This window comes from Neovison vison, chromosome 13 (genome assembly GCF_020171115.1).
Source record: "Neovison vison isolate M4711 chromosome 13, ASM_NN_V1, whole genome shotgun sequence".
Classification (NCBI taxonomy): Eukaryota; Metazoa; Chordata; class Mammalia; order Carnivora; family Mustelidae; genus Neogale; species Neogale vison.
The window spans coordinates 147,567,123-147,584,095 of record NC_058103.1 but is presented as its reverse complement, the minus strand read 5'-3'; the positions used below and the strand labels follow the sequence as shown (position 1 = coordinate 147,584,095).

At 53.0% G+C, this 16,973-nt stretch overlaps 1 protein-coding gene across 2 annotated transcripts in view; it reads left to right on the top strand.

Moving 5' to 3' along the window:
* Positions 1 to 15,918, top strand: part of CRTC3 (CREB regulated transcription coactivator 3) — a 94,559-nt gene extending 78,641 nt beyond the window's left edge. The window contains exons 9-15 of one of the 2 annotated variants that reach the window (XM_044231748.1): positions 1,515 to 1,564; positions 4,825 to 5,042; positions 7,332 to 7,630; positions 10,194 to 10,373; positions 10,462 to 10,542; positions 11,833 to 11,935; positions 12,512 to 15,918. In XM_044231748.1, coding sequence (XP_044087683.1) covers positions 1,515 to 1,564; positions 4,825 to 5,042; positions 7,332 to 7,630; positions 10,194 to 10,373; positions 10,462 to 10,542; positions 11,833 to 11,935; positions 12,512 to 12,717 — 1,137 coding nt within the window. In that variant the 3' untranslated portion in view covers positions 12,718 to 15,918. Of the gene's footprint in view, positions 1 to 1,514; positions 1,565 to 4,824; positions 5,043 to 7,331; positions 7,631 to 10,193; positions 10,374 to 10,461; positions 10,543 to 11,832; positions 11,936 to 12,508 lie in introns of both variants that reach the window. The other variant, XM_044231747.1, reaches the window with a different exon arrangement.
* Positions 15,919 to 16,973: the final 1,055 nt, after the last annotated feature.

Here is a 16,973-nt window from a genome sequence, read left to right as displayed (position 1 = left end):
CTAGTCATAAGCAGATTTTTCTGTTTTAGAGCCAAACCTCCTCCCCATCACCAGCTTCTGTGCGTGGCTGGTTCACCAGATACCCATCTCTTTAATGAAGGGTGTTTGACCTGAGTCCTCGGAGTCAGTAAGTTGGTCGTCTGTTTTTGTGACTTCTGGGAGCCTCTGAGTATTCGCGTGTACAGCTTTGCCAGCTGCCCGCCACCACGGCTCTTGTGAACCTTGCCGGCTGTGGAAGGAGCGAGGCCCCATGGAACTTGACGTGGCCTCTCTTCCCGTAGGGAAGCTGTGTTTCCTTTGAAAGAAAGGGCATTAGTGATGCTTGTACTGCCTTATGGTCAGATCCCAGTTTCTTCTGCCAGATCTGCCAGAGTCACCGTTAGCATTAAGGGTGGCCTTGAAAGGGCATTTTTAATAAAAGCAAGATATACATGATGTTTCATCTTTTGGGGACGAGAGGGGGAGATACCATTTTAAATGCATGTACTTCGGGGCACCTGGCTGGCTCAGTCAGAAGAGCTCTCGAGATTTCTGATCTCAGGGTCAGGAGCTTGAGCCCCACGTTGGGTGTACAGGGGACTTAAATCAAAAACGAACATACTAAACACGAGGAGGGGCCATACTGTCCTTGTGACCGTGGGAGGCACGGGTGGTTTTGGAGGACAGCACCACCTTCTCCAGCGGGAAGGGTGGTAGCACCCACTTGTCCCCAGGTGCCAGGGATTGCTGTCTCTGGAAGGAGGAGCTCACGCTACTTCTTCGGGATTTGCAGCACTCCATAAGCCATTTCTGGTAGAAGAGTTGACTCAGTGGTACATTCATTTTTCCCCACGGTCTTTTTATTGAGCCCCTATCACCAGGCCCTCTAGCTGAATATTTATGAATGAACAGAGTTAAAAACCCTGCCCTCCTGAAGCTTATGTTCTAGCGGAAATACATGTTTCCTTCTGACGGTAATTTCCTCGTTCTTCACCCTGATTTGTTTTTCTGTTTTCTTCCTTTCCTCTGAGGCCAGTTGGAAAAATAATGTTGATTTTAAAACTCTCTCTATAAAACATTGGCCTTTTTGGATTTTTTTTTTTAAGATTCTCTTTATTTATTTGACAGACAGAGATCACAAGTAGGCAGAGAGGCAGACAGAGAGAGGAAAGGAAGCAGTCTCCCCGCTGAGCAGAGAGCCCGATGCGGGGCTCAACCCCAGGACCCTGAGATCGTGACCCGAGCCGAAGGCAGAAGCTTTAACCCACTGAGCCACCCAGGAGCCTCAAAACGTTGGCCATTTTGAAGGAAATAGTATTCACCTAAGAGATAAATTAACAAGGCAAAAATTAAGAAAACTCACTAATGTCATGCCCCCCTCGTGCCAGGAAAAGTCCAGTCCGAACTGAAATGGCTGCCCCCGTGCAGGTGCTCCTTACCGTGCTGGGAGCCCAAGACACTTACAAAGACACTTTCAAAAAACTTGAATTTGACTTTACAGTGAGTAATCCCAGGCTTTTTGTGTCTCTCCCCAGATTCAGTCCCTGTCAGGGCGCCCTCGATCCTGTGATGTTGGAGGCGGCAAGTAAGTCATGTTCTTCCTGTTCAAGGCTCAGAGACCAACTGTCCCCAAGGTTTTTCCCTAAGGAAAGTCTTGGGACTTTGTCCCAAAACTCTGAGCAACTTCCCTTGTTAGGTGTAACTTGGAAGTCAGCTGAACATTCACAAAAACAGCCAGCTCCCGCGGTAGTCACATTTCATTTGTTTCAAATAATTCAGTGGCCGAACGGCCCTAGCAAGCAACGGTGCCATAAATACACTTGAGAAGAGCACAGCTGAGTGTCGGTGAACACACACGCCAACGCAGACGGACAGCGTGTCTGTGCGCACTTCCGGCCGCCAAGCCTCACACTTAGATGTTTCAAACCTCCCGGCAGGTAGATTTTACCAGTTTTTAAAAATCAGTGCCTGCCGCCCATCAGTCGGAGAGCCTGTCCACTGTCAGGGTGAGCCACCCTGGTTCTCAAGTTCATGTTCCTAGTCCTTGACCTTTGACCCTATCACCTTTCCCCTACATCCAGCCAATCAAAGACAAGGTACTACCTTCAGTTTTCTACAACCAAAATCTTTCTTCCTCATCCGCCAAATTGGACACCTTTCCTTCTTCCCCACGTCCTCCCAAACCTGCCAGTTCCGTCCATCCCCCTACCTGTACCGGGAAGAGGGAGGCCCTCAGGGAGGCAGGCTCAGCTTCCCTCCTGGCCCGGATTCCCCTGGCCATTCTCTCCTCCTGGTCTCAGAGACACAGGTGTCCTCCTGGCCAAGGCTGACGCCTTTACCCACTCCCTGGCCCTTGCCCGCCCTGGCCTTTCTGAGGCCTCTCCCTCCTCCCTGTCCTGCCCTCCCCTGGGTGTTCAGCCTTGTCTGCCCTAGTAGGTTTTCTCTCTGTGTTTAAATGTACTCACTAAGGAGCCTGCACAGAAAAAATCCTTCCTTACCCCCGCATTCCCTTGTAGTTACTTACAGTTACTTCCTTCCTGCTCGTTTCCAGAATTCTTAGCCACACTTTGGAAAGAGTATTTACTCCTGAGGCTTCTCCCCTGACTGCTTGTCCACTCTGCAGCCCACGGTGGCCTGGCCTCCAGCCGCACTGTTCCAAGGGAGCTGTCCTCAGGAGACATCCCTAGTACGCGTCCTCTTGTCCTGTGGAAACCCGGTGTCTAAGACAGAATTCCTTGTCATCCCCACAGCACACGCCCACCACCCCAGTCTGCTCATACGCCTCAGTGTCCCCATGCCGGAAAGTCGGGAGTTCTTCTCCAGTAGTGCCTTCTGTCTCTTCCACTCAGTCCCCACGCTCCGTCTTCGCTCTGTCTCCCTTGACGACCAAGCCGCACCAGCCACCACTCCCCTCCCTGCCACCAGGCTCCGCTCCGTATGCCAGTCCTCCTCCCCCTTCTGTTAGCCACATTGTCCTCCGCGGGATTATGTCTTTTCCTGCTTCCCACCTTCCACCGGCTTCCACCTCTCCTGAACCTGACCTTCCTGGCGTAGTTCCTGCTGTGTCTAAATTCCTCGGGCACGCTGTGTGGTTTCACGCTTCCCTGCTTTGCCCATGCCGTGAACTCTGCCTGAGCTGGTTTTCCTGCCAAGACCCTTTGGGGCTTGGAACTCAGCCCAGGAGCCCTCCAGGAAGCCCCCCGGCCCGCTGGTTAGTCCCTCCACACCTCACGCCACTCCAGACTTGTATCGTGTGGCTGTCTCCCTGCCTTGTCTGAGTCTCCTGTGGCCCCGATGCCCGTGGCTGGTCCCTGGGAGGTGCTGTTGGACAGCAGCGCCCTCGGCAGAATCCATCACCCTCCCCCGCTCCCCGCTAGCGTCTCCTTCCTCCAGCTCCTGCCTTCTTCAGCCTCATGGGTCAGACCTGGGCCGTCGCTGCCTCACTCTCTGCTCCCTTACACCGTCCTCCAAGCTGTGACCGCAGTGGCATTTCTGAAGTGTCCTTCTCCAGCTTACACTGGGCTCGCTACCTCCCACAGCCTCTGGTCAGACTCTTGAGAACAGCCTGTCGCCTTACCCTCGCTCACTTCTCGCCCCTCCTGCCTCATCTCCTGCTCGCCACCCCTTCCTCGCTCGGCCCTGACACCCTGGCTACGCCAGGCTTCCCTGACGCCTGAGCACCCTGTCACGTGCTTGGTAAAGCGTTCCCTTCCCAGCCCGGCAGCTCCTGCAATTCTGGTCCCTAGTGATCATCCCACCCCCTCCAGCCCTGGCCCCAGGCTTCCTTCTACATTGCAAATGCTTGCTTTACCACTCTTCTGTCTCTCCTGTCTGCCCATGAACCCCAAGAGCAGTGCCCCTCAGACCGGGGCTAGGCGGCCTCTCCCAGAGCCCCACACTTTAGAGACCCCGTTCCCATGGGGTCTGGAGTCCAAGGGGCCGCTGGGGAACCGCACCACCTGCCTGATGGATGCAGTCGAAGGGGCGTAGAGTATGGCCAGGGCTTGGCCTGTAGGCTGGGAGAGCTGCGTGGGGGCCCTGTGGTTGCGGAGCAGGCTGGGGCGCACTGAGGACCACGGCCACCTCCCGTATGTCCCAGGGCAGAGCTTCCAGGAGCCGGAGGATTCTGAATTTGAATCTGGCCTTCAGGCTCTTATGGAGGTGTCATTTGTCAGGACAGAAACATAGAACATAGTTCAGTTAAGGGTGTGTTAATTTGATTCATAACTTTTAGACGTGTAAACAGATGGTACGTGGGCCTCCACGCGCACCCTCGCTGCAGACCGGCCGGTGTCGGGGCGGGCCTGGCGGCGAACCCGCGCGCTCGGCCCCTCGGTCTTTGTAGCCCCGGCTCAGCCCGGCGCCTGGCCCAGCAGATAGGCGAATGCTAACATCCCTTCCTCACTTTAACACTGATGAAAACTGTAACTAAATATATCTTGGAGGGTATCTGCTCAATGCAGAAAGACTTGTGTATGTGTGTGTGTGTGCAGGAAAGATACTTTTAAAATCTAGAAAAAGAAGCATGCAAATACAAAGTAGTGCCTCCCGTTTTATATAGGGCCTTATGGTTTTCAGAGAACTTTTACACCCATCGTCTGATCTGGTCTTAGAAAAATATTCCTGCAGAGTAGGCATAGATGACGTCCTTAGTCTGACTGAACCGGTAAGGCCATTGCCCTTCAGAGAGTTAAGCCGAGGAGGCAGGTCCTCAGAACGCGGCAGAGTCTCCGCTTCTGGAAGGACTTGGGTTTCCGATGCCACAGCTTTTCCCTGACAGGTCTCTCCTATTCCCTAGCCACCAAATGCACTTGAGAAAGTAACACTTCTCTCTCTTTTTTTCAGTGCTTTTCCACACAACGGTCAAAACATAGGCCTCTCACCCTTTCTGGGGACCCTGAACACTGGGGGGTCATTGCCAGATCTAACCAACCTCCACTACTCCGCGCCCGCGCCAGCCGCACTGGACACCGGCGACCACGTCTTCGGTAGTATGAGTGTGGGGAATAGCGTGGGCAACCTGCCAGCTGCCATGACTCACCTGGGCCTACGGAGCTCTTCTGGTAAGTGTCCCCCACTCAGTGAGGACGTGCTCACGGATGTGCACCGGTGGCTTGATCACAGGTGGTCCCGGTGAGTGAGAAGGAGTCATCTGAGTTAGAGAAAGCGACATACCTGTTCCTGGAGCTCTTGACCCTGCCGACTTTTCCCTTTGGTCTGTTTCTGCTGGATTCCATGAGCTCTGGAACGCTTTGCTAGACCTCCTCCTTCATTGTCTTCAGCAGCCCAGGTGTCCTGGGACTTGGAGAGTAAGATGCAAAAGCCAAGAAAAAAGTGTCCGTTCCATGCCCTGTTCACTGAACAACATTAGTGGCGCTTATGAACATGCCACGATGGTTTATCATTACAGCTGTCTTTCTAGAACCCTCTCATTTCCCACCGGATTTCAGAAGAGAATATTTTGAATTTTAGAACATTTATACTGGCTATGATGAAACTGTTTTATACTCCAGAGATACGCATAGTAAATAGGAATCTGCCAGTTTATTGGTTCAGATCTTCAGAAGCGCTTAAAGGTCCGCATGAGGCTGTACGAATGCTGCCCGCAGTGTGACCTGGGTTTTCCTGCACCACGTGTGAGCGCCTGCAGCCCAGAGCCCATGCTGAAACCCGTCCATGTTTACCTGAACCTCGACAGACGCCCTTGTCGATGTCTGAGGCAGACCAACCCCTGGGAGTAAGGGCTGCGATCCAGCCCCTAGCTGTCTGGGTCTGAAGAGCTGTGGTGTGGACCATTCCTTAGGAGGGGGTCCCCAGTGGTGGTCCGCCAGTGGGGGACATGGCTGCTGGTTTCCACTCTGGGTTCAACAGGACTTGTCTGTGCAAATCAGAATCCATCACTCACCTGACGGAGGTCCCCTTTACAGCAGTCATCTGGAAGGTTCTCTAAAGCTTGCAGAAGGTGCTGCCATTGTCCCCCATAATTTTAGGTTTGAAGAATTGATTTTAGAGATAACCTCTATTTACTCACATAGGTCATTTTATTAATCTGCTGCTCTTCCAAGTGTCCTGGTGAATTCTGCGTGAACAAGGACATCCAAGGTCACACAAATAATGCAACATCGGCAGTTAGCTCCCTGGGGTCTTGGGGAAGCTGGCATTCTCCAGGGAAGCCTCTGATGCATTGCTTCAACTGAAAATCCTGTGTTTATCACTGTGTGTTATTTTCCTCTAAACATCATTTTGTCCAGAACTGGATTCAAGATTTTATAGTTTCTAGGCATTCCTTAAAATGCATGGTGAACAAAGTCATACAAACATGTCTGAGCTTTCCTTCTGAATGAGTGACTTTGTTTCTTAACCAAAGCTCACGTCTTCGGCTCTGATTGGGACTCGAGCCAGCGGATCACTGGGCTTTCCGTGGAGCTACGTAGGGTTTTACCAGAGACCTCTTTCCTGTGTTTAGAAAAATCATTTTCCAGAAAAAAAAAAAAGAAGCTTTATTTTGTCCTTGTTCCATTGCAGTAGCTCTTATCGAACACTTAGTTTTTTATGAACGTAAAAGAGCACACATTTGTACGCACCCGGGCTGCTGGTCCCAAAGTAATAGGCTGAACTTGAAACACAGGCCCTGCCTTCTGAGATACACAGAAGCATCATTAAGTCACAGAGCAAAGCCACTCCGTGCCTGGCCCGGTGCCAAGGCTCTGGCAGGACACAGGACATGGTCCCCGGCCTCACGGGGCTTGTGCCCTGGCAGCCTGTGTCATGGAGATGCCTTTCCCAAACTCTCCAACTCGAGTTAAAAATTGCAGCCCCTCCCCCCAAATAAAGCAGAGCACCAGCAAAAACTTCATTTTCCATGAATTGGAATAGACTGTGACGAACAATTTTTCGGGAGCCAGAAGAAACAGAGAAAACAGGAGACATGAGAGGGGGGTCCCTTCCTGTGACTGTTGGGGCGTTCACAGTATTTTCAGGGTCCCCGAGGCGGCGCCTCAGAGCCATGACTCTCCGAGGAAGGCAGCAGAGGGTCCGGGCAGGGTGCCGGGACAGAGGCACTGGGGAGCTCTGAACAGAATGTGTGCACAGCCCTGGGGTCTCTTGCCCAGGTGGCTGTGTACACCTGTCCTCGTGAGTCAGACTCCGTGTCACCCCGCTGCCACCAGCCCTCAGTGTGGGCGCAGCTGTTCTCTGCTGTGTGCACGGGAGGACAGCCACCCCAGCGCCGCCCCACGCACAGAATCAGTGTCAGATGCCGATAGGTGCAAGTTAAGTGCTCTTGAGTCTTTGGAAAATGAAAGCTTTGTCCTGCAGTTACCGCAAGTGACCTGTGCCTTTGCTGTCCCTAGGTCTGCAGAGCTCTCGGAGCAACCCCTCCATCCAGGCCACGCTCAATAAGACGGCCCTGTCCTCCTCCCTGAACAGCCACCCGCAGACGTCCGCCCCCAGCGCCTCCGCCCTTCACCCTTCCCTCCGGCTCTTTTCCCTCAGCAACCCGTCCCTGTCCACCACGGCCCTGAGCGGCCCGGCCCGGCGGAGGCAGCCCCCCGTCAGCCCGCTCACGCTCTCTCCGGGCCCCGAGGCGCAGCCGGCCTTCAGCAGGCAGCTCTCGGCCACCAGCCCCCTGACCCCGTATCCTGCGGCGCAGGTGAGAGCCAAGCCGCGGTCCGACGGGCAGGCAGGCGGGGCCTGATGGGGTCCCCTCAGCAGGTGAGGCCGCGAGGTCTCCCCTGAGATTGCGGGGAGCAGGTGTGAATACCTCGGGGAGCCCTGCCCGTGTCCTTCTGGCGTCTGCTGGGATGATCACCGGGGGGCAAGCAACCACCTTGGGCTTGGGGCCTGGGAGGGCGTGGAGAACACTCCAGGCGTGTCTTGTGTGGCTCGGGGAGACCAGGCCGGGGCTTTAACATTGGTGTGGAAAATGATCAGTAACTGAGTCTGTGAGTATTTTAAGCCACAGGGGAAAGCCAAAGACCTTTAATACCTCCCTGAAGCTTTGGTATTGGGTAAGACCTCTTCCCTAATCACGCCTACAGATGTGAGAAGCAGTGCTTTTACTGCTCATGGTATGAGCGGGATTTAATAAAGATCCTCCACAGAAGGACCCAAAGAAGTCTGTTCAGAAGGAGGCACATTTGGGGGCCCCTGGCTGGCTCAGTGGGTAGAGCATGTGACTCTTGATCTTGGGGTCGTGAGTTCAAGCCCCATGTTGAGTGCAGAGATTAAAAAGTAAAGTAAAAATTAAGAAGGAAGGAGAAAATAAAAGGAGAAAGGCACATTTTGAAATCACAAGCCTGTTACAGAAATTCAGATGTCAAAACATCATATTTTTGTCTTGTTGACTTTGTTTTTATTCTGAGCACTTAGGGTGGTTCTTACTATAATCATCAATGAATATATTTTCAACCTATTGGTCCCTCCCTAGATACACTGTGACATCATTTACTCCCCACCTCGCCATAAATGAGTCATGATTTAGCAAGAGTTGACAGAACACAACGGAAGGACTTAGCCGATCTAGTCATTACTCACTCTTAACATGAGTAATCCCTTTCGGGAGAGGGTGAGAGGGTATTTCATAATTGTTTTTTTTAATGGTTCTTTTTATGTTATTGGATTGCCTTTAATTTTCTTTTGCAAGATTATTTTATAGGATGTAAAAAATGTTACTCTTGCTTTCTAGCTACATTTTAAGGAGAGCTGTAGGTATAGAGAGCATCCTTTACCAGATGTTTCCATTTATTTTTGTTTGCCTAATATTAAAATTTTTTAAAAAATCAGTGTTATCCCTGCACATAGTTTCATAAGAAAGGGCTTGTTATGGAATAACATTGTCTTCCCCTCCCCGACTCCCTGTACTTCTCACTCCCTAGAGATGGCGCCTTCAACACTTTAGCTAATCTCTTTGGTATAACTGTATTATTTCATGCTTGTTTTGTTTTTAGTGTTGGGTATTTTCTGATGATATCCTACCATTAGGATATGGTTCTCTTTCGCCTCTCTCCACCCACCCACCCCACACGTTTCTTCCTCATTCGCACTGTGCTTTGTTTTTTGATAAGAGCAATACTCGGTGTTTAGTGTTTTCCCAGTTATAATAGTGCAGAGTTAAACCACTTAATATGCCATGAAATAACAAAATGGAAATTATTTTTCTCCTGGGAGTTAATAAATGTCTTACGTTTTTGTTAGTCTGGTTTTCTACGTATGTATTTCTTACCCCAATCCCACCTCTTGGAGTCAGGTAGGTCTGCTCTCAGTCGATTTAAAAACAAGCCCTCCGGGGGCGCCTGGGTGGCTCAGTCGGTTAGGCGTCTGACTTCAGCTCAAGTTCATCTCAGGGTCATAAGATTGAGCCCCATGTGGCATAGGGCTCCCTGCTCAGCGGGGAATCTGCTTCTCCCTCTCCGTCTGCCTGTGCGCTTGCTCAGTCTCTCAAATAAATAAATAAAATCTTCAAAACAAAACAACAGGGGAAAAAAACAAGCCTTCCAGTAGATTTCCAAGGAAGGCTATGTGAGCCTGGCATGATTCAACTATGTCCTCCTTCTACCCATCATTTAGCTCATAATTGGCCAGATACAGAATTCAAATCTGAAATAATTTTCTCTTAAAATTTTGAAGGTATTAATTCTTTGCCTTTTAGTTTCTAGAGTTGCTAATGAGAAATCCAGTGCCATTCTAATTCTTTTTTTTTTTAAATATATGTATTTTTTAAGATTTTATTTATTTATTTGACAGAGAGATCACAAGTAGGCAGAGAGGCAGGCAGAGAGAGAGGAAGGGAAGCAGGCTCCGATGCGGGGCTCGATCCCAGGACCCCGGGATCATGACCTGAGCCGAAGGCAGGGGCTTAACCCACTGAACCACCCAGGCGCCCCTCCAATTCTTAATACTTTGAACAAAATGTCCTTTTTTCCCCTCCAGAGGCCTATAAGGTCTTCTTTTTATTTCCCAGAGTTCTGAAGCTTCAGGGTCACATGAGTCTGGATATTTGGTGGGTTTCCTCAATCTGGAAACTCCTATCATCCTTCATTTCTGGAAATTTCCTGGATGGATTCTTCCCTTTGATTTCTCTGTGCGCTCTTTCTGGAACTGCCTGCCTCTCTGCCTACTTATGATTTCTCTCTGTCAAATAAATAAATAAAATCTTAAAAAAAAAAAAAAGAAAGAAACTCTAATCGAAGCTAACTAGAGGCTTTGTTTTACAGATGGTGTCCTCAGATCGAAGCCCGCTTTCCTTCCTGCCCACAGAAGCTCAAGTGTCCCCGCCACCCCCTTACCCCGCCCCCCAGGACCTCTCCCAGCCCCTCCTACAGCAGCCGCCTGCCCAGGAGCCCCAGGCCGCCTCATCCCTGCCTCCATCTGGCTTCCCGCTCCTCACAGCCCAGGTGGGTCCTAGCAGGGACACCGGTCAGAAGGGAACACTTACCTTGCCCCAAATTCCAAGCTAAACGTTCCCTTCCTTATTCCCTGAAGGGTTCATCTTTGACCAACTTCTTCCCAGATGGGAGCTTTGACCAGCAGTCCATGAGGCCAGGCCCGGCCTTCCCTCAACAGGTGAGTGAGTGTCCAGTCAGGCCTCTTCATCGGAGCAGCACGCGCATTGCTCAGGCTGCTCAGGGCCTAGAACCCCCCACACCAGACAGACCCGGTATCCCAGGGCCCAGATTTCAGATGTGCCCAGTGGCTGAGGGACCCTGCAGTGTCCCCTAGCTCTAGAGTCCTGGTGCTGGCTGCCTTATGTGGTGTCAGGCCTCTGCAGAAGAATTGTTTGAACAAGTGCTAGCAGATTTCTGGTGACACTCCAGTTCTAGAATTGTCGAGTGGCTCAGAAGGAAGGGACCACTGCAGTCCACGGGTCTATCCCACAGAGGAGACAGAGACACAGGAGGGGCTCATCCCACAGGCCTAGCCGCGGGAGCCAGCCCAGTATGGCCTCCCAGGGGAGCTCAGACATCCCTCCCTAAGATACTTTCATTTGACCCCTAACTTTTGCTTTGTAGGTTTCCCTAATGTGGACCATTTAAAATAACTCTAGATTTTGTAGTGTCCATTAAGTACGGATTGGGTTCTAGGATGGATTAAGGAGAGAAGGAAGGGTTTTGAGCATTTTACAGATCTTAATAATAATTACAATAGTAAAATAAAGACAGATGTTTCCTGAGTGGGCCACGGTGAAGACTCATGCATAAACCAGTAGTCTCTGCCTCCTCGTTTTCTGAAGAAGCCCGTTGAGTTTAGATGAGTCAATATCTCCCTGAAAAATGATAGAAATGCCTATTTTTGTAAGATTTAAAACAATAGTTTGGCATATTACTTTCTGGAAAGGCACCTAAGATAGGCCCCAGTTCTTACCAGTCCTCCCAGAGGCTTTCTCGTGGACAGGGGCCTGAGGTTCCTCCCTCTGAGCATCAGAGGGAAAGGGTCTCCCTGCCTCACTTTCCTAGAAACCAACAGGCAGAAGAGCCCCTTTGTCATAACACTTCCTTGGTTATAGATGGAGCCTTGGAGGGGTTCCCACAGATGGTGTTTCCAAAGGCCTCGGTGTGGCTGGGAGGGAGGGGTGTGTGAGACCAGAGGGCCACAGAGACCATGACTGCTGGTGTCTCCTTGGATGGCTTAGGGGGCCGGGCTGTGTGTGAGCAGAGACGAGTCACCCACACTGCGCCTCAGGGAGCTCTCCTCCCCCCAGCACCTGCCTGCCTGAGAGGAATATTCTGTGTGGAACCCTTGAGAGAAGGCCCCCAAGACCGTTTCCATGTCTGGTTTTGCTCTGGGAGTGTGTTGTGTCCTTCACGCCCGGGAAGCAGAGGTCATTCCTTACCGTGTGTCCTCTGATGCCTCCAGGTGCCCCTGGTGCAGCAAGGTCCCCGAGAACCACAGGACTCATTTCATTTGAGACCAAACCTGTATTCTAACTGCGGGAGTTTCCCCAACACCATCCTGACGGGTGAGTGCGGGCCACCCCTCAGCTCTGCTGTCCATCTTTTGCTGTGTTTTCACCGATCACCATTGTAAGAGAGTTTAAACAACATGCTATAAAGCAAAGAAATGAAAGTCCCCCGGCTCAACTTTAGCTTTTCGAAAGGCACGTGTCTGGCTCCAGAGACCATTAACAGTGGGGAAAGGCCCAGTGATCCAAGCCTGTTCTCAAGAATTTAGCTTTAGTGATTGACAACTGCTCAAAGGGAGAAAACCAGCAAAAACAAGGGAGTGATGGAACTGAGGGAAAAGACTGTAGAGTCCAGAGCAGAGGGGACGCTGGGAGTGGGGGGGACGTGGGCCATCGCTGTGCTGCCTGGGCGCTGGGAGTTGGGGGGACACAGGCCATCGCTCTCCTGCCTCGATGCTGGCTGTTGGGGGCATTGGGCCATTGCTGTCCTGCCTGGACCCTGGGAGTGGGGGGGAATGTAGGCCATCGCTGTCTTGGCTAGAAGGTAAAGGGCCAGTGTTTGTGGGGCTGTCGTCTGTTGTACATGCCTTCTAACCTGCACTGTTTTAACCCACTCACCACTCCTTCCAGAAGACTCGAGTACCAGCCTATTCAAGGACCTCAGCAGCGCACTGGCGGGCATGCCCGAGGTCAGCCTGAACATAGACACTCCGTTTCCACTGGAAGAAGAGCTCCAGATTGAACCCCTGAGCCTGGACGGACTCAACATGCTAAGTGACTCCAGCATGGGCCTGCTTGACCCCTCTGTGGAAGAGACGTTTCGAGCTGACCGACTGTGAACAGGATAGAATGGGCCAGAATGTGTTGCTGAAGGAGCGGAACTAGAGCGGCACAGCATGGAGCCAGCTACACCCCCTGGGCCGGAGGGGTCCTGGGCTTCTGGCATGGAAGCAGCCGGCTCCGTGAGTCCCAGCGTTCCGACGAGGCCCCGTCACACCCCGTGGCTCGCTCGAGACCTCGGAGCTGCGCGCTGCCTCTCAGGCCCACGGCCCCGATGATGCGGCCACAGGTGGGCCACCTCGGGGCTTCTGACGACTCGGGCGGGGTGACACCGGGACCAGGACATCTGCTTACCGGCCATCTAGTCTGTCGGCGCATAGAAGCAGAACAGAGTGTGCCACGGGCCGCGGTAGCGGGTGCAGCACCAGAACCACTGACTTAGTCCACACTGAAGAGCCGGCCCGGCCTGCGAGGCGCTGAGGGGCTGCGGGCCTTTGGGGGTTGACTCGGCTGCCAGCCGCGGCCCCGCAGCACCACGACGCCTTCCCACCTCTCGCCGGCCCGGCCCGGCCCGGCAGCCGCCCGCCATGGACCGGACGCGCCACGATCACCCCGATGCCTTACTTCCAACATGAAGAATTTTTACCACGATGTCAAGAACAGATTTGAGTTAAGCAAAGTGAAAGCTCATTTGTTTTCTCCCAAGTATGCAATCTCTCTGCTGCTTCAGGACACCTTTTCCTGCGGACAGGGGGAAAAGGGGGACTGTTATATCCAGTCACTGAAAAAAAAAAAAAAAATCCCCCGGTGATGAATGAGCCTGAAGAGAGAAGGGCTTCCTCTCGGTGGCGGGGGCAGCATCTCCAGACCCAGGATGTCTTCCAGACGAGCTCCCGACCAGTGCAGGCCACCCTCTCCGCCCGCCGGCTGCGGGGAAGCCTGTCCAGCCGCCGACAGCAGCAGGGGAGGCTGTTTCTCTGTGGAGCAGGAGTGTTCCTGGAACCCCACTAGCCCGTAAGCTCCTTGAGCGTGGGGACTGTGCCTTACTCTTTCCAAACCCCAGCAGCAAGCAGGTGTGGGCCCCGGGAGATGCTGTGGAGCTGCACCCCGAAGGCGTGAACAAGGAACGGAGAAGTGCATGGAGGTGCCCCGCCGCCCCGGCAGTCCCGTCTTCAGCTCGACCCCTTCCTTGCCAAATCCCGGAGCTTCAGCCTTTCTAACACTTGTGCCTGTGGTGAAGCGAGGCCTGCACTTGAGTAAGCTTCTGTCGCTAGGAGACCAGCTCCACGGTGATACCGGCCCGTTCTCCTCAAGGGGATTCTCCAGGGCAGGCGGGTGGAGACCGTCTTCGGCTGGGCACGCTGAGGCCTCGGGGCTCAGTGCCGGGACCTCGGGGATCCCAGCCAGGCCCCCACCTGAAAAGATCTTCCCTTATCAGATCCATGTTTTGTTCTAAATTGCTTTTAAAGGAGATTTATTCTTTGAAGTTGAAGAAAAAATCTACAGCAAAATGAAGACCTAATTCATGAAGCCGTCATTAGTCATCAGTACCACCTTCCCGTAAACTAGTATGACTGGGTTTCCAGCACCGCTTGCCTCCTCTGCTTAGCCCCGACCAGACGCCTGATGGCTGGCTTCGAAGAGCACCTCTGGGGAGGGGTGTGGGCTCGGGAAAACGGGACGGAGAGGACAGGAGTGCTGAAGGAGAGATAAAGGATGCTGGAACTTTTGCCTGGATAGCCACTGCCCTTCCAGGAGACCCCAGGAGTGTGGCTGAAGCTCGCTAGTCTACCCCCACCCAAAGAAGCAAGGCTCTACTACAGGTCTGAATCGGATGGGTCAGTGCCACATGGCAAGGAGAGTCTGGAACGGCATGCTGGGCTGTTAACCTCTCCAGACCTCATCCCATTCCTGTCTCCAGAAGGATCGCCTTACCTCCGGTCTCTCAAAGAACCCCGATGGCCCGCCACTGCTGCTTCCACTGTGGGGCCCAAGTCCTGAGCCTCAACAGTTGCCCCAAATCTCTGCTGTTGAATTGGGAAATCCAGCCAGGGTCCTCACCTGAGCTCCAAGCCCCAGTCCCAGGGGAATTTTCAGATCCCTTTATCCTGAGGATCTCAGGAGGGAGTGACTCTCGCTGTTCAAGTACAAGCCCTTTGCTTGTCGTGGTACACAGCTCCCTGGTGTGCCGAGAATGAAGCTAGCTAGCTCCACGCTGCCTTGCCTGGGTCAGAGGCCCCCCCCCAAATCTGACCTGGCCTTTCAGACAGGGAATGATGCTGATGGTAGAAGTTTGGGTTTTGTTTTTTGTTTTTTGTTTTAAGTAGAGGCCCCAGCATAACCCACTCTTTGCACAGTGCCTTACCCAGGAGGGGTCAGTGGCCTGGGGGGTCCCGGCTCTGTCACAGCAGGAGCCCCGGGACCTACACAGTGAAGAACACTGCCCCCGGGGCATTCTCCCAATGACTCATGGAAATGGAGGCTCCCAAGGAACGGTGCAGTGTCCCAGGGGGTATATAATGATGACAGTAAGGTTAGCACTGAATTAAATTTGTCCTTAGGTCCGCCGGTCCAGTCTTTTCCTGTGAAAAGGTTTTGGGCATTAACCAACCCACTTTGCTCACACGGCGTCAAGGACACCCATGGGCGGGTGTCACTCTGACCTTCAGCGGGTAATTCCGCCCTCACTGCTCTGCCTTTGCAAGAAACCAGGCGTGGTCCTCGGCATCTGAAGCAGCTACATGCATCAGAATAAACGATCTTCCGATATTTAGTCTTGTTACAAGAAAGCGACGGCTGTCCTACTCTCGTTTACCAGCAGTTAAACCATATAGAACTAAAAACCTACCTGTGTTCTACTTTTTCTTTCCGTACAGTTGTGGTTTTTAGAACACATGGTGTTAGGAGAAAAATTTTTTTGATCACGTCTCGACGACCATAAATTCTCCCCTGTCCTGTTTCATTTCTCCTGAGTCTACTGTATATTAGCCGAGCTCAAGCCTCGTGGGTTCCAGCCCACCTGCGTATCCGAAGACCCTTCTGACTCGGACTCGCTCGTTGGCTCTGTTACGCACGGTGGTTCCTTCGCTTCGCGGCGGGACCATCACAGCAACTAATCAGACTTCCCGCCAGTGCCCTAACTCCCAGGTCCCCTGTTAAAGAAAATATTTAAAGATTGGAATTTGTATAAAGTAGCTCCCAAGTTTTATAATACGTCGTTTTACATCTTTCGTAATTAAAAGCAGCACAATAAGGTTGTATCTGCACGTGATGTTTTTCTTCGGCCTCACGTGAGATGAACTGGTGGAAAGCTGTCCCCACGCCCCCCACCCCTAGTGCCACTTGGCCCACAGGCAGGCTCCTGGTCCTTGGCTTTGGCGGGTCCTGTCCTGGGCCCCACCTGTCAAGTGCTGTTAACATAAGTGCTGTCGCGCCCACGTCCAAGAAACTAGAGAGAAAGGTGCTGGGGCACAGGGTTCCTTCAGAGCCAAGGAGGCTGAAGACAGAAAGCAGCCTGGCAGCACCTCACTTCTGCTACCCACGGGCAGCCCCCCTTCCAGGCCCCCGCTCCAGCCCTCACCTCACACACCTCCCCTTTTGAGGTTCAGGCCTCGGATGCACCTTCCCTCAGTGCCCTGCTGCCCTGTACTGGCCTCCAGCCGTCCCCTCTTCACCGAGGGCTTTGGCTTTGTTTCTGCCCCAGCCCTGTCCCCTCCCCACTCCCTCAGGGTTCCCCGGCCTGTCCCCTCCCCTCCCACAGCCGTGCTGCCTTCAGACCCATCAGCCACACCCAGGGTTGTCACAAAGGTGACTGTTCCGAAGTCTTACTCAGAAATCCCATCTTTGACCCCAACTTCCTGAGCCACCGAGTCCACTCTGGTCCACACGCACCCTGCCCTTTGACCCCACAGAGAGTTCTGCCCGTGGTGCCTGCTCTCAGCCTCCTTGTCCTCTCCTGGCTTCCCTCCTCTCCCTGGCCTAGCCCACTGGGCCAGCGGCCTCCACGAGCAGCATCCTCCTGCTCCGACCCTCGGCCTTGCCCTGCTGGGGGCTCCGCAGGAGAAAACCAGCAACCCCACGCTGTCTGCTGACCTGACCCTCTCCTGCCATGCCCGAGGCTCCAGACCTCTCCAGAAGCTCTCTCCTTTCTCTCCTCAGGCCCAGAAATTCCAGGCCCCTGGGGGCAGCTCCCTTGGCTTCCCACCATACTGTCCCCTTTCCCAAAAGGTCCCGAATCTCTGTCCCTCCTGGCACCTTCCCCCAACCTTGTCTAGTCCTCGCTCGCCACATGTGTGACTGACCTTCGAGGATGCCC